The 12,785-nt window shown below is 45.5% G+C and overlaps 1 protein-coding gene across 2 annotated transcripts in view; it reads right to left on the bottom strand.

Annotated features, from left to right (window-relative positions):
* Positions 1 to 5,010: 5,010 nt before the first annotated feature.
* CD247 (CD247 molecule) overlaps positions 5,011 to 12,785 on the bottom strand; it is a 56,090-nt gene continuing 48,315 nt past the window's right edge. Inside the window, exons 3-8 of one of the 2 annotated variants that reach the window (XM_065851639.2) lie at positions 12,220 to 12,273; positions 10,681 to 10,764; positions 9,932 to 9,967; positions 8,879 to 8,935; positions 7,556 to 7,597; positions 5,011 to 6,122 (exon numbers count right to left, since the gene is read on the bottom strand). In XM_065851639.2, coding sequence (XP_065707711.1) covers positions 6,057 to 6,122; positions 7,556 to 7,597; positions 8,879 to 8,935; positions 9,932 to 9,967; positions 10,681 to 10,764; positions 12,220 to 12,273 — 339 coding nt within the window. In that variant the 3' untranslated portion in view covers positions 5,011 to 6,056. The remainder of the gene's footprint in view (positions 6,123 to 7,555; positions 7,598 to 8,878; positions 8,936 to 9,931; positions 9,968 to 10,680; positions 10,765 to 12,219; positions 12,274 to 12,785) is intronic. The other variant, XM_065851647.2, reaches the window with a different exon arrangement.

Here is a 12,785-nt window from a genome sequence, read left to right as displayed (position 1 = left end):
TCTTGTGAAGAAAGGGAGGGAGGAAGGGGGAGAGGTGGGTTGTCCAGCTACTCTTCCTCCGGACACGAATCGGGTTGCAGAACTTCACTGAAAGCTTTACTAATAGAATTGTTGTTCTGACATTATGTAAAAGTGGTATTAATATTGTGTGACTTTTCAAAGAGCTAGTTAGATTTATAGATAGGTAATAGGGATATTGAAGAAATGACTTCTCAAAGAAAAGAGCACTTGGAACAAAAGAAGTGGAAAACAAGGTGTGCTTTAAGGAAAACAAATCTGAGGAAGGAAATGAAACAGCTCGTGGGAGGCGAGGGAAGATGATACCCTTTGGCGTTCCTTAGTGCTGCTGAGGCTCAGCCCCAGAACTGGAACATACCCCCTCTGCCTTATTTCATCTCTCTACCAAACAGGACATTGTCAAGTCGCTCAGACCAAAATGCTGATCTGTCTTAAAACTGTGTCAGTCTGCTGGTGAATATTCTCCTGCAGAGCTTTACATAAAACCATAAGATACTTAATTTATCAAGTTAGCTTCCCCTTTCCTCCCAAAATTCTCTTATCTGTTGTAGACCCCACTTCAGGATTCATACTGCCTTTGCTGAATTTCGTAGCAGCAGCAGCTGCTTAAGCCCTATTCCCTGAATGTGATAAGGTTGTGTGCGGATGAAGCCGGCCTGTTGTGGTGCTATAGAAATCTGAAATTCTTAAGAAAGAATCCTAAGATGTTGGAAATGGCATGCCGAGGGGCGAATCACAGAGATCGCACAACCCCCTTGAGAAACAATTTAGGAACAAGAGCACCCATGACAGTGTCCTGAGAACAAGGCAGTTGAGACAAACCCTTTAGTTCTTCCCCCGTTCACTCTATCGGCCTCTGTGACCCTGGTGCTCCCTGCACCCGAGCGAGTCCGAGGGGAAAACAAAATGAGAAAGATCAGTGCTGCGCCCCGTGAGTCCTGGGGAGCCGGACTGGGCCTCCCTGCGAGACCAAGAAGGGATGGGACAGCTGCAGAGCCTCCCGTGGGCAGTTTGAAGAGGTCCGGGCAGCGCTGGTCCCCATGGTGCACCTCGCGTGCCAGCGATCGGTGGGAAGGACCCCGGGCAGTAGCTTCTTCGTCCCTGCCAGTGCTGTTGTTCCATTTCCTTCCTCTGTGGTAGTATCTAAGGCTAGGTGTGAGTAGGTGTGGGGTGTTTATCCGCCACAGGTACAGGAGCTGTCGTATACCTCATTTCTAACTCGTAACTGAGTAACTTGCTTTAACTTTCTCCAAACCCTACAGAGTTGCCAAGTCCTGCCCTCCCTCCTTTGATAACACTGAACTCTGGCCTATAGCACCCCGTGACCTGCAACCTGGGGAGTGACCCCCCAACGCCTCTGAATGTCGCTGCTTAAAGCTACTGCAAAGTGAGGGCAAATTGCAATCTTATCTTATTTCCTTTGGTTACAAGGGGTCCTCTTGATTAGTCTGTGAATATCCACCCCCTCCCTTCCACTCCCCACGGAAAAGGGTCGCCCTGTGCTGCCTTTCCCCACCCCAGGGCAGCTGCCCTGGGGCCGTGCTGAACTCCAGGGCCCAGAGGCACTCTCGTCCCAGTGCCGTGTACATGCTACTTGCTTTTTAACATGACCAAAAAAAAAAAATAGATCTCCAAATATTTGATTTTCTTCTTTATTATTTGACAATCCTGTATTCCTTCCCCACTCCCCAGCCTGGCCAGCCGCTGCATCCTTAACCTGGTCCATCTTTATTTGAATGTAGTTCCCCTACCCCCCTGGGAAAGAGAAGCTTTGTCAGGTCACGGTGGCTGCTATAAGTCGGGAGGGGGCGGTTTCTTTGTTTTGTTTTGTTCTTTTAAAATTTCCAGCCAAAACCAAAGATTTCCTAATGATTGTATAAACTCAAAACAAACAAACAAACCAAAGACAAAGGGCGTCTTCAGCACCAAGCCCATCTGTGAGGCCGGCTTGCCCCGGGGCAAAGGGCTCTGCCCTCCAGCCTGGAGGGGCTGGGGCTTGGGCTGCCCCAGGCAAGGGGACGATGCCCATGGAAGAAACTCGCCACCCTGGGGCAAAATCCGGGAGGCGGGTGCTGGGAGGGGGTGGCCGGGGGCTTCGCAGGTGGGTTGAGGAGCTGAAGACTTGGGTGCAGGATTGGCTGCTCTGCTGGGTGCTTTAACCCTCTGGGGGCTGGGTGATGTTGATTAATACACGCTGAGGTGCACTTCTGAGCTTCCCCCCTCCCCCCGTCACTGCTTGGAAGAGGCTGTCCTGTTGTGAGGAATCCCTGAAAGAAGAGAAAGCAGCTTTTCATTTCTCCTCTAGTTCCTTTTTTCTAGATTTCTTTTATTTTTGCAGCACCACTGTGCAACTATGCATTGTATTTCTCAACCTTTTATGCTAGGTAGATGCCTGTGACTTTTTAACTTTTGGGGGGGGGATTGCAAATGGAGGAACTTTTTACATGGATCTTTTTAATCTCAGTTGATTGGGGGGTGTTTGGTTCTAGGGTCATACAAGCTCTATCCCAAAGCAAAATCCAAATGTTAATATTATTAGCCTGATGCAGATACCAAAGATAATTTCTTTCCTGCAGAACCTTAGACTTGTGTATTAAGTACGATTACCCAGCACTTGCATTAGTCTAACCTCAGTAATTCCAAAGCTTAGATGTATATTTTGGTATATTTCTGGGATATTAAAAAATTGTCGTTTAAATTCTTGTTTGTTTCAGTGTAATGCTCTTAAAGTCATAGCATGGAGAAAACTGAACTTGTCCTATTCTTAGTAGTTTGAAATAATAGTATTTTTGTATGTTTTGGGTGTGTCTATGTATGTATTAACATAACAGTTTTCACTGCCTAGGTGTTCATAAATAAAAAAAAAAAAAAAAAAGAAAAAAGAAAAAGAAAAAAGGAAAAAAAAAACCAAAACAACACAACAAACTAAGGGTTTTTAAACTGTACATAATATTCCATGAGGAATTTCCACCAGACCGCCAATTTGGATCGCATTTTCACTGATGGCCGCTCCCAACTGGGATTCTTTCTTTTTAAAGAGACAGCATGTTCTTTTCCCCATTGGGCTGAGGTTCTTTCTCAGCATCAAGGGGTTTTCAGTGTTTTTAAGGGATGGGCCAAAGACGAAGTAGCTTAAATTGTCTTTTGAAAAAATATTGAACACGTTAGTTTGAAAGCTAACCCTTTGTATGAAGAATCAGGAGCTGAAAAATAAGCCCTTTCTTCTAAATCTGGTGATAGTTTTCAGAGAGAATGATGTCTGTAGCGTCTGGGCAGTCCCTTTTTGCTTAATTTCTAAAGAGAAATTTTCAGTCTTAATGGTGTCACTACTCTGTGCAACTGCCTGCTTACACTGACTGGGAGGTTTTTGCTCTTGCCCTTCCTACTGTACTGCATTCGTACGCTTCAGGTCAGCAGAACACTTGAAATCGAGGGCTACATGGGAGTACCTGCACCCAAACACAACCCAGGCTTTTCTTGAGACTGAAATGTGAGAGTCCCACACATTTCAAAACCTCGCTGATCACACTAGGGGTGAGGAGGAAGGCAAAATGCTGTCTCTTTAAAGATGTCCTTTATTATTATTATTATTAATTATTATTATTTTCCCAGTGGTTGCCTACAGATAGCTGTAGGCATTGAGAGATTGTGTAGATTACAGTAAATCAGAATGGAAAGGTAGATTTTGTGTAGATGCATTTGTCTGCTGTAATTTTTTATATATATTAAACTTACTGTAATTGTACAGTTCATTTCTGTTGTAAACATCATTAAACCATTTTCCAAGTGTTTTAACATGTATGCACTTGTTTGCAGTTCTTTAAATGTGTCAGGGCAAGGCGAATTCCCCTTCCCCCAAGCTGCATCAAACTGGGCCAGAAGATTGTTCGTTCGTGCCCTTTGTCTTGTCAAAACTGAGGAGAGCCCAGGTTTGTTTTTTTTTCACTCCACCTGAAGCTTTCATTCTACTGGTTTGTTCTGTATTATCAGCTCCTCTCCTAAAAGAAGATGTAGCTTCAGTTTTCCCATGAATGCAGATAGAAGACTCTGCTCATATGGACAGTGAGTGTCCCCAAAATGGATGCTTTTTGAAATCAAGATCCATTTATATATGAAGAGCATAAATGTGGTTTGTGGTTTTTTTTTTTCCTAAGAATTTCATCCCCATTGTTTAGTAGTTGGTATTTTATGACTGACAAAACTTTTGACTTCTACATCTTGCAAATATGGTTATCATAATTTAAAAAAAAATTCAGTACTCCTTGCATCAAGAGAGGAGTGCTTTGTGGTAGGAACTTCACTGTAAATTTCAGCTCAGCTGTTTGAGATATCACCCAATTCTCAGATTTTTCTTATTGCAGAACAGTAAAGGATCTAGGAAATTCTTTGCAAGGAACATTCATTGCCATGCATGGAATACATGGAATATCTTGGTTTACTTTTTTTTTTTTGAAAAAAACTAATTTAGTGTCTTTGAAATATTATTTAAAAGTCACAAGCACATACTGCAGGTACAGTTTTACAGTTTTACTGCTTACTTCAAATAGCAGCAATTTCAGCAAGTTTTTGTGCTGCTAACCCAGTCCCTTAAGAAATAAGCATGTAACCTCCTCTGGGCAGTGCCCCCAGCAGCAGCTTTTCATCCCCCAGCTGTGCTTTAGTTCTGCTCCCTCCGTCAGGGCTGGTGGAACACACTGGTCACCTCCTGACCCCAGTTAATTTTGTCCTTGCTGAGTTGGTTACAGGCTTCATTGCACAGTCGTGCAACTCACTGATGAAATGACGATGCAGCAGGAGGTGAGTGTCCTTTTTGTATTTGGCTTTACAGCGTTTTCCCAACATCCCATCCCACCTCCCAGGATGTGTTTAGAAGCGCTTGTCAGATTTCTATCCTCCTCAGCTTGCCTGGGAGTTGACGCTTGCTGGGTGCAAATTGCTACAGCAGCTGATGAGCCTGTACCATTCCCACAGCTGATCACACAGACACAGAGGTCTTTGGCACTAGCTTTATTAATTCATCAAAAATCATTACATTGTTGAACTCTTATCAGTTTGGAATTATACCTGTATCATCTCTTGGAGGTAAGCTGATGATAGGCTGTTTCGGAAACTGCATTGACAATGGCTTTTGTATGGTTTCTCTTGCCCAGAAACAACAGTTTTGATCTGTTTCTGATATTAGAATTACTGCACCAACTCTTAGGGGGAGCCTGTTCTGCAGTGATAGTTGCAGGTGTTGCTCATGTGAGGGAGGCAGTAGTTTCAGCCAAAATGTGATTCTCTGTGGTGAGTTCTCCTGGCTTTTCCAGTATTTTTCTCTTTGTATCAGAGTCCATTCTCCTTATTTTGTTTGCAATGGGTAGCTTCTGCCTTCTGAGGTGTCTCATGCAGGTTATACCCGACTTGCGTTTAGCTCCAGGTGCTGGATGAGTGGCAATCCCACCGCTTGAGCTTTTGGTGGAGCTTTGTGCTTGTTTCCTTCAGACTGAAAAGCCTGCATTTAGCCTCTGTCCTTCACTATAGTAACATCATGTCACTTTTTACAATTGAGAAAAAAAAAAGTCATCCCATGCTCAAGCAGTTTTTAAAAGGAAAATTTAAAGCAAAACCTTTAGCTGGTCTGTGTCAAACAGCCTTAAGATAAATACTACAAGAAATAACTACAGCCCTATCTTTACAGGTTCTTTAATAATGACATCCTGATAGCTCTGGAAGGCAAGTAAGAGCTATGGAAACAGCTGTGGTAGTAAGTGTGGTCTGGTCCCACAGCACAAATCTTACAAGAAATCGGCCTATTATTGGAAATAACTTTACAAGTATGTACATTTTAATGGCTAAAGCTTGCAGTTACATGAATCAAGCGGGAAGGGAGAAGGCACTGACTGAGTCCAGACGTATTCCCTCTGTGCACCAACTGAAGTAGGTTGTTGCAGTGAGAAAATACACAGTGCCTGTTTTGGATGAACAAGGCTTTCCCTCCTCTCCTCCCAAAAGCCGGTGGGCATCTCACCCATGTCCATCCCCTCCGTGACTCCTGTTTAGCGAGGGGGCAGAGGCTGCATTTGGAGAGCGTCGTATGTGTCCTTGGTTGCTGTACTGAGTCCCTGAAAAAGAGGTGAGGTACCACTGTGAGAGGTTAGTTCTCCCCAGCTGACTACTCAGGAACAAGGCAGCAGGGGCTCAGTAGCATAATTATTTTATTATTTTTTTGCTTCCCCCCAAATAGGTTTTTACTCATGAGTGACTCAGTCTTTGTACAGTGTCAATAGCTGTCGCTTACCTGAAGGCAAGGTGTATCCTGGATAACTGCTATGAACATATGACTACAGCAGCTCATCCTGACCAGTTATGCAGGGTGTTAGAGTAAATTTTATTTGCATATTATTGACCATTAAGAGCAAACTGATGCTTGAGTGAACTTTGCTAAATGAACAGCCATCAACTCATGAACTTTGTTTTCTGGATTTCTCTGTAATTTGGAAGAGAAGTCCAATGATATAACTCCAGGTTGGCAGCAGGGCTTCAGATGGCTGCAAACCCTAGGCAGCATCTCCTTCCATCCCCTCTCCTGCCAGCCTGTGCTAACAGGGCGAGTCAGCTGTAATGTGTGAGTTGCACATTCCTGCTGCTGCCACAGAACCAACTACTCCAAGGCTGAGGCAGCAGAAGATGTGGCAGAGTCCCAACTCAGCCTAGGAGGTGACCAAGACTCCCAAGAGTGAGGATTTAGTAAGAAATGTGCTGCTTGCTTGTAAAACTTCCAGCTCCCCCTCACTCCTCTGCTGTGACTACTTAGCAGCATACTGAGTACCCTGATGAGACAGTGCTGCTTATCCGCTGCCTGGGACTATCTCAGTAGAGCACGTTTTGAAGAAAAGCGCCATTAGTGACAAATATGCTGTGTTACAGGAAAAACTCCCTGGCACGTGCTGCATCAGAATGACTTTTTAATATAAATTTTATTTTTGTCATTTTGAGATGTTGATGGCAATGTACAGGCTTCTATAGAAAGTAAAGTGCATTTTGGAACATGCATGGCAGCCCAAATAAGGCCTTACTGATGGACTCCTTGCCCTCCATTACGTGTGTGCAACATTAAACACCCCAGCGCACCAAGGGACTGGTACTGCCAACCAGTTTGTTCTCTGTATGTGACAGTGAGATGGGCTGAACCACTGATGCTCTGCATTACAACGGCTGCTTGGCAACCTGAAGGTTTCCATTTCAGCAATAATCAGTTTGGAGACAGAACTGTATGCGTCATCTGCCGCAGTCAAAAGGTGATTCTCCAAGATGTAGGACTGCGGAAAAGGTTCCCACCAGCACAGCTAAATAAGTGTTCCTGCCAGTTGTATTTTGAATATGGTGCCACTTTGATAAAGTACCAGCGGTGTGGTCTTTGCCCTGATTCTGTGTGACTATCCTCAGAAAGCTGCTTCGAAAGCTGTGCTTCATCATGCATTGAGATCTCACACTGGAGGCTACAATTAAGCTGTGAAGACAGATGAGGGGACGAGTTGCTGGATGTGTTGCCTACCTGGTAGAGACCTTCATTCCCTTTGCCTCGCCGCCTCTGCTGCTTTGGGAAAGAAAAACAAGCGTAGATTAATGGGTGCTTTTCCCATCACGTGAAAGAAAATAACCCCATCTTCACCCATCCTGTACCAAGGGTCAGCAGCCGTGCTTGGCCTGGACACCCTCTGTGCAGGAGGGAAAGCTGCTGCATTCCCAGGGGCATAAGGAGCTGCCAGGCAAAGCAGCTGACTCATGCATGAGAGAGTGCAATTTGCAGGAGAGAACTGGCGACAGCAGAGCTGACAGCCCTGGCTGGCAAGTCAGACCCTGGCTGGTCACAGCTGCCCCACAGCAGTGGAGTGCTGACTGTGACATGAACGCAGGGCAAGGGGTAGCTCCTGCTGCAGTTAAAGTTGCAGGATGGTTGCGTATCTAGAATGAATCAAGGGTGTTGGTGTTTCCAGCCCCTCCCTCCAGTAATAGAAACATTTGTAAAAAACATGGTGAGACTTCTTCAACTCATAGCTTGTAAACTGAGCTTCATGATGGCAGAAGGGCATTAGAATAATTAAAAAAAAAAAAAAAAAAGAAAAATGTTGGTGTTACTTCAGCATTTCTCAATGCTGAACTTTATTTTGAAATACCCTTTTTTCCACTTTTCAGAGGGAAAATTTATATATAAGATACCATGACATTATATAGAACCTGTGTAGGTCACAGCAATTTTTCATTTCACCATAAACAGCGTCCCCAGATGGTACCTTTTCAACACAAGTTTCCCTCCCCCAGCAGGTGGTGCACAGAGCTGGAAGTATCCAATTGCTGCTGGCTTTAGACATAACTGATCTGTTCCTTCTTAAATATTTGAGAGTGGAAGTGGAGGAAGGGGAATGTTTCCCCCATCACTTCTCTGAAGACAGGCACAAGGAGGAGTTTGCAAACACTTACTTGTGTCTATAAAGCAGACCAGGCTCCCCACTATTCCTCACCCACCTCATACCCTCTGCCTCCTCAGCTGGTGCAGCTGTCGGAAGTTTTCTGTTTCTGCTGGTATACGGGCTGTGTGTCTAATATTGATGTGACAAAGCTCATTGCCTACTCTCCACCTTATTTTATGGCTACTATAACGCCATAGCTATATATGTCTTATTTACTGCTACACCCAACACACTGGTTACTACAGGAAGTAGGTAACTGCTGGCAGCTGTGCCTGTAGGTGCTGTGCAACACAGTGACATCCCCATGCGAGGCAGCGACGTGCAGCCAGAGCTACAGCTCTGTGAAGGAGTAGCAGTAAGGGGTTTTTCATCCCAGGCTTTCAGCAGGAAGGAAAATGAGGACTCACCTCCCCCTTCATTCCGATTTCACTGTATGCCTCGCCCATCTTGTCCTTCTGCAGTGACTGCAAGCAGAGATGGGGGAAGAGTCAGTGTGCTACTACAAAAGCCAGGGTAGCCCCTGGGTGGCTGCACTTCAAGGCTGTGCTTCTGGGCCTGCCTTGCCTTCAGAGCTTCAGTGTATTCCAGAGAAGAAGGGACAGCAGTGGGACTTGACCAATGTGCATTTAAGTTACTGCTACACATGATCAAATCTTCTTAGCACATCAATACCACCTCATCTCCAAACACTTAAATGAATATAACTCTGCCTCAGCCAAGTCATTTATCTAGACTGGTGTGACATGCTACAGTCAAAGCTCTCCAAAAAAAAAAAACTTTAAGCAGTATTATTTGTTGGGGAGACAAACCTGAACATGCAGCTCAGGCCCAAAGAAAAGAGAGTCTAACATTGCAGGGTGAAGGTTAAGAAGGAGCTCTTCCTTCCTCCATCCAGGGAAGCAGTTCCCAAATGCTTCTCACCAGCTGTCATCAGAGCATCTGAGTCAACAAGGATGAAGGCAAGTGTTGGAAATGAGCTCATCCTCAGCAAGCACTGACCACCCAGAAAGCTCTGAGTCAAGACACAAGCTTTATCAGTCATTTATCTATCCTTCGAAGCACATTTAGTCAGATTTGAATCAATTAAATCAAGAGGATCCTAAGCAGTCACTCTCAGATGCTCTGGCGTTTGGCAGGAGAACATGAACATCAAATACTGCAGCACCAGTGACATGGGAGGAAGGTTGGTTAGTCACTAACGGCTAACCTAAAGAAATCAGCCGGTATTTCAATCCAAATTATTTCCCCCATCTCTCAATGTTTCTCTTCTGTCATGGAGAAGGGAACAGAAATTTTCTAGCAAGAAAAAAAAGGGTAATGGGGGTAGAATGGAAGCGAAATCTTAGAAAGCAGCTCTGAAGTTCGAACCAAAGCTGCAATTAGGTAGGAGAAAAAAAGTTTCCTGTGAAATAGAAACTCTTATTTCCAGCCATCCCTCCCTCTCCTCTCCTTCTACTCACAGTGTAGACAGTGTCCTGAGGGTTCCTTCTTCTCTGCTGTAAAACAAAAGAAGAAAGTTGCCCATGTGTTGTCCTGCCAGCATTCCCCACCACCTTGCATGTGCCCGTACATTTGCTCTAAGGCACAGCTATAGTTCCATGGACATGCCATGCTCGTTACAGCCCATCTTGCCTCCACCCATAAGGTTCTGTGAAGACAACTTGTTCTCAGGAAAATCAATTTCATTTAAATAACTGATAAAACTTGGCTCTTTTCTGCACAATCCCTACAGCTGTCACCTGCAGGCAAGCCCTACTCGCTGATGCAGAAGGTGTCCCCTCCCTTTTGCTTTGAAACTGTTGAGCCCTGCAGCAGAAAGTTGTTTTGGCTGCTGCTTGGCTTTGTTGGCAACTTGTTTGGCGCCATCACGTGCAGCGAGCTCTCGTGAAACACCCACTCCTGCCCTGCCTGCTCCACATCCGCCCCACAGCTGGGTGTCACTTCCTATCCTGGGTGGCTGCAAGCGCTCAGCAAAGTGACAGGGGGAGGGCGAGGGGCCAAGATCAAAGGGGAGGGGGGAAGCTTTGCTTCTGTCCCCGCCACACCGCCAGCCGCCTGAGTTACTACACAGATTGTCGTTCCCTCTCCAGGAAGGCGCTGGTACTTAGTGAACGCGTGGTGGATGCCTGCATGTCTGAGCAGCGGTTAGACGTGAGAAGGAAGGAACCAGACTGAAAAGAAAAAAGGTGCACGTGTGGATGGAAGTTACCTGGTGTCTCCCGCCCAGCTCAGGGTCTGCACCTCGCTTTGCCCCCAGAACATCATACTCATCTTTGCGCCCACGAGACAGTTGCTGAAACGAGAAAGCGAGAAGCAGTGATGGACGTTGTGATCGTGAGAAGCAGGTCTCGGCTTAACACAGGAATGGGAACTCAGTGTGTTGTCTGACTTCATGAGTATTATAGCAGAGCTAGAAATTATTTTACTCCTCAATGCAACTGTCAATAAAAGTTTCTATACTCAAGCCATAGAAACAAAAAAAATGGTTTGTGCAGCACAAAACTGCAAGCCATTGCATCAAGAACCTTTCTTAAGTAGAAATGAGCTAAAAATGAGAGCACACGACGGGGAGGGACCCTGACTTTCATGCTTTCCCACTGGTGGGTGAAGATTCACGAACTTGACTTTTTTTGCAGAACAGCTCATCTAAATTCATATCAACTGGCTGCAGAAATTTTACATGCAACACGTTTCTCATCTGGGAAAGGCTACGTTGGGTGAGGACAAAGGAGAGATTTCAGGTCAGAATAACACAGTGGACAGAGCGCTACTGAAAAGGTGATAGGCAACACTTATTGAACCAAAAACAAAAAAGCATTGGTGTTCATACATTACAGGGTTAAAGAGTAGAACTCATCACAGGATGTGGCTATGGTCAAAAGCGTGAGAAGAAAAAAAAAAAATAAAATCAAAAGCCAACTAGACATAGCAAAAATAGCCAGAGTTTAATGCTACCATGAGTGAGCAATTTAACTAGGAAGGACACACAGGGTCTTTTTCTCTGTCCTCTGCCACTGCCTGAGGAGTCACCTGGTGCTGGGTGCCACCAGGGCACAGCAGACCAGATACACTTCAAGTCCCATCTGGTACCACAGGTTCCACTGTGGGGAAACAAGAAAGCTGAGGGACAGAGACAGCCGTGCTATGGTGACTCGGGCTCCACACACCCGATGCTACAAGAGCTACAGTCGCCCTAAGTCAGCAACACAGCATTACTGGGCATTTGCCCTTTCTCCAGCCCACATCAAATAACGCTGGCAACACAGGAGGCGGCGTGGCTGCAAGTCATCTGAGGAGCAGCAATTGGTCATAGCTGCAAACCAGCTGCAGAGTTGGGGTTTGCACATCACATATGACAGTCTGGTGGCTACACACTCACACACACAGACAAACATAGACAGACACACAGAGCTCCTGCGGGCATCTTACACGGTGCAGCACATCGAGCACTGCCTCCAAAATGGTCTGGATTCCTGGTATAGCTTCAGCCCAGTGGATCAAATGAGGAACCTAAAGCCCACGTATCTACCCAGCATGCAGCCAGACAAGTGACCACAGAAGTTGCCATTGTCGGGTTTTATTTTTCTTCCTTACATCTGCTGTGCTGCACACTTGGGTATATGGCTTTCATTAGCTGGGTCATCGAGCTTTTCTGATCCATGGGCTATTCACCATCTATAAGGGCCAAAAAAGGTCTGTCTGGGAAGCAGATTTGAAAACAAACAAACAAAAAACAGTAGTTACTTACATTATACACATCATTCTGGCCTGGTTGCAGCTGTGGTTCAGAGGCTTGGCTAAGCTGGAAGAGAGACCATACTGTGAGCAGAGAGACAGCAGCTCCATTCAGCCCTTTCCTTCTCTCTCTCTTAGTAGTTACTCCACTTCAAAACAGGGCACTCCATAAGCGGCCAGATGTGGATGGATGTGGCTACGGGCCATACAAGCCACTGCTGCACTGACACTTTCATCCACACACCAGGATGCTCTCAGCAGCCAGGCCACTTTACTTGCGCATGACACCAGTTCACTACTATTCAAAGCATCTGTTTGGTTTTGGTTGTTTGTGCCTCTCACCTTTTTGTGCATATCATAAACCTGTGCTATCGAAAGTAGCTCCATGAGGCTATAAAAACATAATTTCAGCCTATATTAAGAAAACATGGTTATCTGGGGCTGTTGGCAACCAAAAGCACCCCCACAAGACCCCAAGTCCTCCAGCAAAAGTGGTGCCTGCAAAGTTCCTGGGTGCCCTCAGCTTCAGAGAGCACTGGGGCTCCCCACGCCCCTCAGGAGCAGCATCTGGCTTGCAGG

The sequence above is a fragment of the Patagioenas fasciata genome, chromosome 1 (genome assembly GCF_037038585.1).
Source record: "Patagioenas fasciata isolate bPatFas1 chromosome 1, bPatFas1.hap1, whole genome shotgun sequence".
Taxonomy (NCBI): domain Eukaryota; kingdom Metazoa; phylum Chordata; class Aves; order Columbiformes; family Columbidae; genus Patagioenas; species Patagioenas fasciata.
Note: the sequence above shows the minus strand (reverse complement) of the source record. Positions and strands in the feature narration are given on the sequence as shown.